The sequence below is a fragment of the Melopsittacus undulatus genome, chromosome 2 (genome assembly GCF_012275295.1).
Source record: "Melopsittacus undulatus isolate bMelUnd1 chromosome 2, bMelUnd1.mat.Z, whole genome shotgun sequence".
NCBI classification, from domain to species: Eukaryota; Metazoa; Chordata; class Aves; order Psittaciformes; family Psittaculidae; genus Melopsittacus; species Melopsittacus undulatus.
In genome coordinates this window covers 10241614-10250026 of record NC_047528.1, presented here as the reverse complement: position 1 = coordinate 10250026, position 8413 = coordinate 10241614, and the positions used below count along the sequence as shown (strand labels likewise).

The following is an 8413-nucleotide window of genomic DNA, read 5'->3' as shown; positions in this document are numbered from 1 at the left end:
CAATGCTGATGGTCTTTTCCCTTTCAGATGCTGCTGTCAGTGGTCCTGGCTGTTCTGGGATTTGCTGGAGGAGCATACTGTGTGGTCATCTCCTCACTGGGGCTGATTGGGGGCCCTCTGTGTGACACAGGTGATGGAGAATACCTCTATCCTTTCAGGAATGACACTCTGGAGTGAGTATGACTGCCTAACCTTAACTCCTCCAACTTCGCCTTCTCTAAATCCCCCTACATCTTCCTATAGCAAACTAGGATTTTTCCAGTGTGAACTGATGGTCCACCCTGTCTACACCTAAATTCACATTTCTCTGAGTACCATGTTCCAGCTGGTCAGTTCTTTGACCAAGGAATCATCTCTGGAAAAACTACCTCAGTTTCTTCTGTTGTGCTCATCAGCAGCCCCTTGTGCAAGTTGCACCAGGCTTTCAAAAGGCTGCTGAGCTGTGACTCCCACTGGAATCAAAAGGAAATGTTTGATAATAACTATGATATCTGTTAAGTCATCATGAATTGAGTTTACTCTAACAACTTCTGAAGAGCAAAACAAAATCTTCTCTGAATCATTAAGTTAACCTTGGCAACCATGCTCTTCAAGCCAGAGGTAGAGGTGATGGATAGACTGGGCTGAGATAGCACAGCAGGAAATGCAGAATATGGAGACATGTTTTAAAATCCTTATGATCCTTTCCCTTTAGTTACTGACACTGCCAGGAAACAAAAGGGAGATTCTTATGCATGCAACAAGGTACAGGTGTGTCTCACTTCCCTAGTCATCAACTGCACCTCTGCAAAGGGAATTCTGAAGAGAATCACCAGATTTTACCAATTACAGTAGAATTTGAGACTCACTTTGTTCAATCAAGTTCAGAAAGTGTAATGCCAGAAAACACAGAAAGCATTCTCAAATTTGTGTTTTCTAATACATTGCCAGTTATTTTTCTCTATCACAGAGGCAATTATTTGTTCAATCAGACAACATGGAGCATTTGCAAAGAACCTGAAAACATCATCCTTTGGAATATCATCCTTTTCTCTATTCTCCTGGCCATTGGTGTGATTGAAGCTGTTCTTTGTTTTATTCAAGTCATCAATGGACTCACTGGCTTCATATGTGGCACATGCATGAGGAAAAGAAAGGTTGGTATGCAGGAAAAAGATATCAGAGTGCTTTATGTTCTTACCACTTTTCTTTTTCAGGCTCTGGTAATGGTCCATGAGCAGAGAGATCAGCACAGCCCCTGAGTGAGCTCCTCCAGGGAGCTGAGGCAGTACAGATGCACTTGAACACTGTAGCCAGGGATAACTCGGTCCTCAGATATTTCAAAACAGCAGAGCGGCGTGATATGTTGACATGCTTGGTTACACGGTTGTGTTCCCATTCAAGAAGCCTTTCTGATGAAGGGTAATGGCTTCTGGCTTCTGAGAGAGGGATGGGAAGTAGAGGGGTTTATAATTGGTCAACAGTAGTAAAAATGTCATTTTAGAAAATGAAAGGAAACTTCTTTGAAGTTTAATTTATCACCATTGCTTTCTTTTCACTGTTTATTTTCACTGTACAAGATGCTAGCAGGAAGTCTGATATTCCCCTGGAATATTAATTAATCATCTTTCACTCATTGCCTTTCAGACAAATATTTCTGGAATGTGAATGACCTCCAGGACAAGCACTGAGCTGCCGATTCACATACAATAAGGATAGTGCACTGTGATGTATTTATGAGGGGGCAATAGAGAAAACCTAAAATGCCACAAGTTTCATGGGGGAAATGAATTTTTTCATAAAGAACTCAGGGTGGAAAAGATCTGGATCACTTAGATCTGAGACTGCAGCTTTTAATCTCTCTAAATATATCTACTAGATCTATGTAGGTATTGGCAAAAACACCAATGTTTCTGGTCCTGACTGCCATACTTGAACATAAAACACAACAGTCCCCATATAAACCTCACCACTTGTCCCTTGTGTATATGGGAATCTGAACCATTGTTAATGTACACATTTATCAGCTTCACCAAGCAGGAGCTCTCTGGCTGGATGTAAATAACCTCCCATCTCTGAAAATATCCCACCATGAGCTCCAGCTTGTTGCTATTAACTTGCTAACTGGGCACTTACAGATTTCAATTAGGATGTGCATGGAACATATTGGGTGGCATATGTGACACCATAGAGGCAGGCAACTGAAGCACAGTTTTCAGCCACTTTGGAGCCAAATCCCCTCGTGCCCATTCAGTAGCTTGCTGTCATGCTTGACAAAGTCCAGTGCACTTCTAAATCAGTTCTTCAGAAGCATCTAAGAGATGTGGCATTTGAGTCTATATAGATAATAGGGGTTGCAGCAAGAGTTTAGAGATGTCTGGTTTCATGAAACAGTGGAGAACCTCACCACCAATTTTGCCACCCAGAGACTGCATAGGAATTTCACTGATTTCTACAAAGGTCTGTAGGGCTGTTCTAGAATAGGACACATGGACAAAGCAATTAACTGGTAAAGATAAGCATTACATCGATAAAGGTAGTAATTACATGCAGCTTCGTAGCAAATAAGAGATACAATCTGAAAGGCAACAAATTGCATCAGTCTTGGTGTTAACAGCTACAGTAATCCCAAGTGTGAACTGCATAATTTCCTCATCACTACTCAAGATTAAGGCCTTGATGCTGAAGTCCATGACCAACAAATTTCAGAAGCCCCATCATTTCAGTGACTTCCTCAAAGGTTAATTCCTGCATGTGCCACTGACTTCACTGAGTCAGCCAAACTGTAAGATGATCTTTATCCATCCTGAATGCACGTACACAGTTGTGAAAATCTGAATATATTTAAAGCATTTGGAGTCCATTTTTCACAGAGAAACACTGATGTTTTGTCAGTCAAAAGTTGTTCACATTTCTGCATTGTAGCATAGGAGCAAGTTATCTGAGCACAGTTAATGCAGACACATGTGGCTGTGCTGTCCTCTAATGCAGCACACAAAATGCTTTGTATTAGTGTCCCATTTATACAAAATGGGGAAGAAAACATCAGCTGTGCTAGATGAGGAGCATGAGTATACTGCCTTGGAGCATCGCTTCATCCCTAAAGCAGGAAATTTGACACATAAAACTTAAAAGTACCTTTTGTAAAAGAAAAAGATGTGTAAGACTTGTCAAAGTTTGCAGTCGTAGCTAGGAGCATCCAAACCTGCCAGGTGGCTTAAATGGTTCATGTCCATTGTCAGCAGTGAAGCCTGGGCAGTGCTATGATATAAAGCAGACATCAAAATAAAGCCAACTGATTCAACCAGGAAAAGACTCAAGGAGGCAGTTAGAAGCAAGGATATTCATCATGCAGTCAGGCACAGACAGACTCCTTCATCAGCAGAGGTGCTCTATGAGCTCTTCATGGTCCCTAAACACCAACCCTGTCTTTATCCTTTAGTCTTGCCTCCTTGACTCTCATCTCAATGATAGAGCCAGTTTAGGCTGTGCCAGCACAGGGAAAGGGAGCGGTATCCAGGGGCATACACCACCTCCAGCATGGAAAAGTGCATGCACTGTACTGCTGCCATCTGCTTGCTCCAAGCTGTTCTGCCCTGGTGGTGCTCAGTGTCATGACTGCGTGCTTACAGGGACACCTCTGTCCTGACAACTGTGTGATCACTGGCCTCCCTGATATATGTAAATATTAAATATTGTCATTCTGAGGTGATTTTTCTGTCTTGGCTTGTGTGACCTGAAGGACTTCAAACTAGCTCCAGCAGGAAGAGACATGGAACAACACAGAAAACAGAGTTAAAGTGTCTAGCTTGAACCACCAAAAAGCAGTCTTTTCTGGGACAGGCATCAAGCTACGTAGTCGATGGAGAGAGGTAGCCTTCCTCCACCGCACACTGAAAGAGATGACTAAGGCAAATGGGAGGCATTGCCTTTCTGGGCAAGATTGGAACTGGATCTGCAAGTTGGAACTAGATGATCTTGAGGTCCTTTCCAACCCTTACCATTCTATGATTCTATGAAGATCCAGTTGTCTACCCTAGACAGGAGCATTTGGTGCCATTTGAAATGCAGCAAAGCATCCTGCCCATCCTCCAGATGCAATGTAGTACATGTCTTCTGTCATACCTGAGGGCCACTCGCAGATGTCTAGAGACCCAAGTATCTCAGCTGGAGCTACCAACACAGGGGAGTGGGTGACCAAGGCAATGCCTCTCTCTTAGAAGCTAAAGAGTCACTTACCCAAGATGCATAAAGGTGGCTAAAATTTGGTGAAATCTTCGTGTTTTTTTGGATTGCCTTATTCACCTTTTGCATGAGTCAAAGCCTGACCTCGCAGAAGTATCATGAGAGCCTTCTCTGGGAGCCGATCAGCACATAGCAACTGGGGCAGCTGCTCACATCAGGCACTGCAGGGAGACCTGCAAATCCAGGCTTTTCTGGGCTTGGCTTCAGAAGAAAATGACTACATAATACTACTACTACTAAGTTAAATTTGGACAGAGTTGGGTGAAATAAAGATAACGTGTTCCAGGATTGGGATTACTACAGATTTCAAGGGGTTTTGTTGGTGGTGTTGGTTTGGGGTTTGGTTTGGGGTTTTTTCCAAAATGGAATTATTTCAGGGAAATCTCCTAAGAAAGGAAGAGGCATTTTGTCTCTGAAATATGTTATGCATTGGACACATGAAGAATTTAGTAAAACTAAAGAACTCATAATATACTTCTACATCTATCTTTAATCTCTAATCATAGCCCGCCAGGTTGGAGGGACCTCAGGGATCATATGGTCCAACCTTTCTAGGCAAAGCATAACTAAGACTAGGTGTCCCTGCACCCTGTCCAGCTGAATCTTCCTTCCTTTCTTTCTTTTTTCTTTTTTTTGTCTCTCTTTCTTTTTCTTCTTTCCTTCCTTCCTTCCTTTCTTCCTTCCTTCCTTCCTTCCTTCCTTCCTTCCTTCCTTCCTTCCTTCCTTCCTTCCTTCCTTCCTTCCTTCCTTCTTTCCTTCCTCTCTCTTTCTCTCTCTTTCTATCTCTTTCTCTCTCTTTCTCTCTCTTTCTATCTCTTTCTATCTACTTACCAGTTTATCTTCTCTGTATCTACCAATCTTAAATAATTACTGGTCATGAACTCACACAGGCATAATGACAAAATATTTGTTCAATTTTTACACTGATTACTCTGCAGTCTCACCACATGGGCTCTCAGAGAAGGAGTAAAAATATTACTTTGCAATCAAACTATCCCTCTATCTTCTGCGTTTGAAACTCCCATAGATCAGCCACCTGCAAATCTGTGTTGGTTGGAAGAGAAAAAAATGTTCCTGGGTTTAGCTTGGGATAGGAATAAAACTTTAGGCCAAGAACATCATCCAAGAAACTGTGTTTGGAGACCGATTGCCTGGTGTTTCAGCTTCCAGGATCAAGGGCATGGTTCAAATAGCTGGGTTGGAAACCACAGACTTGTTCATACCATCTCATTTCAAGAGGAACTGTCAGATCATTTTGATGCAAATAGCTCAGATGCCTCAGGCCCAGTGCTCGGTTTTTCTTGGCACAAAGAGCAAAGCAAACCAGTGAGAGGTTGGTCCCCACACACCTCCCTGTGCCACGGCCTCTGCTCTACTGCCCCAGCTTCAGCCGCGCATCTCTCCTCCCACAAAGCTCCTCACAGGTAACCACTTATTTGCAAGCAACTTAAAAAAGCAAAGGAAATTAAAAAAAAAAAAAACGAAAGTTTACAGATTCAAGAAGTATTTTATTTCATTTCCTACAGAGCACCAGATCTTTGGGCTTGTCCCTTTCCAGAGGAGGGACAGGGGCCAGCCACCCTTCGGAAAGACCCTTCCTTGTGGCATCTCCCATGCCCATGGGGCACAGAGGACCATCTAAAGCTCATCATCAGTAATGTAGCACATTTAACCCAGAAAAGTAGGGCTATAGCTTTATCCTAGGCACAGATGCCACTGCTTTGTCCATCTTTATTTCTTCCTGTGGGTTAGCTTCAAAGCTGAGTAGCTGTAAGTATAGATCTCACTACAGTGTAGATCATTCCCACCATAGACAGAAAACATCCCTAGCACACAGCACTCCTCCTTTTTTCCAGGCACTCCTCTATTTTTATCAATGACCTCTCACAGTTTGCTCCATCAAGGTCAAGTGATAAGGAGAGAGTAAGAGCACGTCTGAGTATCCCCCAGGTAGATACTCAGAGCCAGTAGAGATACACCAGAATATCCTAGCTGCTACTCCAGAAGGACACGTGTCTCCCACAGGGTCTCTGTAACATCTGCTTGACCATGTGAACGTCTTAGGAGCTTCAGAGCCTCTCAGGAGGTACCAGCCATCTCTGTGTGAGCATCCAAATCATGCCTGAAACATCTACTGGGTATAGTGATACTGCTCCTAAAAGCAGCCCTGAGTCCAGCAGGCTGAGATCTGTCCTAACTCTGTCCTGCCTCATAGGACGTAAAACAGGTCAGTGAATCACCTCATAAAAGTGCATATTTGTCCCCATGGGTTACGCAGGGATCTTGCAGTGAGCAGCACAGCAGCTGGCACCCAAAGCTGCAGCCATCCATGAGCAGGGAGGTGAAGCCACCTCAAGCATCTCTCCATTAGTGAGATTTCTTTGTTTGTAAGACAGATGTGTTAGCTGAGAGTCCTCTAATGGTGAAAGAGCACAAGAGTTTCAGTGAGGAACTAATATCATCTCATGCTTTTACAATCTTTCTTCCGTGCACTGCATATCAGCATCCAGCTCCAGACGAATTACCTTGCACATAGTTATCTCTAAGTCTCCTTCGTCCCATTACATGTTTTCACTTGCATTTTGCCTCGCCACATCTTCCCTCCATCCCTCTGGGTTTTTAAATTAAGTTTCCCTGCAGATTTTCATGCCTGCCACTTTTCATTGGTTTGTTTTTCAAGGGATGATAAAAAGCAGTCAGACCAGACATCCTCTGCACATATGAAAGAACAAATTCAAGTCTTGCTTTGGACATTCTGAATTCAGTTGACCCCTACGTGAAGAATGCAATGCTAAGTATTTCATCCCAGGATTGCCTGGCTGCAGAGAGGCTCAGACCTGACTGTGTGTACCTTCAGCCACATGCACCTTCAACCCTATTCTGTTCCTGCCTAGGAAACACACTGAAAAACATCTGCTCACAGAAAATAAACTTAGTGTGTGTCTGTGTGTAAACTGTGCTTTAAAAGTTTTTGGAACATCCAATTCAGAGCAAGGAAGGCAGCCGAGAGAGAGCAGTGGCTCCATTGCCACCAACAGCTGCAGTTTCTATGACTTTGTAGAGAGTACATTCAAGATGAAAGTGTTACAAATTACCCACCAGAAAATGTGCCTTTATAGTGCACAGTGCCCTGTTTTGTACATAGATAGTTGAGTCAAAGTTTAAGCCCCTTACTCAATTAAAACAGCATTTGATTATAAATATAAAGGAATATTCCTCCTCAGGCAGGATAAATAACCATCTGGATGTCAAGCTTTTCATCTTTTTTCACATTTTTTAAACACTTCTATAGAGTTTTCCCACCAGATCACTGCCTATCTTACCCAAACCCTTCTTTTCCCCCATACAGAGATGTCACAGAGTTCCTGCACTTGTCCCCCCATCTTCCCACAGCCATTGCCCACGTGCCTGGGTGTTCATTCCTACCCACTCATAGCACATGCTTAACCTGGCCACTGTCATTTCTATGCACAGCTACCTCTGGCTGTCTGCAGGAGATGGCACACTGCAGAAAACCTTCCTGAACATTTGGGCTTTCAAACTCCTGCTCAGCGTGCACGTGTGAAGAAGAAATCTGTGATTTCCATGTAAAAAGAAGCTGCCTGCTCCCAAGATGAACACGAGTGTTTAAGATAGCCAAATAAGTGCCCCAAATTAGGAAGCTTTTACATAGAATTGGTCATGAAGAATCATACATGGACAAATGAAAAAGATTCATAGGACAACTGAGAAGATACGAGTATGACAGCTCTATAGTAAATATAAACAGTTTAATTCCCTAACACATAGATGATTTTTTCTTAGAATTACATCTGTTTAAAGGGAGCTTCACAAGTAGCTTTAAAAAGTCTGTATGTTTCCTGTAGTTATGTTGAGGAGTCTAACACCGCCTTGCTTTCCTGCCTGTTTCCAGCAGTGAAATGATAATGCACTTGCTTTGAATATCAACCTGAGGCTCCTTCAGTTGCTGTATTAGATATTCTTTTACTGTTTCCTAGGTATATTTTGAAGACTATTGTGGGTTTAGTTCAGTCAGCTTTAAACAGAAAAAGTCTTCGCCCTGTCTGCTGTGTTACCCTTGGGTCTAGCACCTAAAGACAAATTATTTTCATACCACTGCATATCAGACAAAACATAACATTTCCTCTCCTTTAAGCCAAGCTGGTATTACCCTTCACATCATTGCTCC

The 8413-nt window shown here is 42.8% G+C and overlaps 1 protein-coding gene across 1 annotated transcript; it reads left to right on the top strand.

The window, feature by feature from the left end:
• LOC101878348 (transmembrane 4 L6 family member 1-like) lies at positions 1 to 4739 on the top strand. Its single transcript, XM_034060157.1, has 3 exons — positions 1 to 173; positions 950 to 1136; positions 1627 to 4739. Exons 1-3 carry the CDS (start codon positions 28 to 30, stop codon positions 1645 to 1647), a joined length of 354 nt encoding a protein of 117 aa, XP_033916048.1. The 5' UTR covers positions 1 to 27; the 3' UTR covers positions 1648 to 4739.
• The last annotated feature ends 3674 nt before the right edge of the window (positions 4740 to 8413 follow it).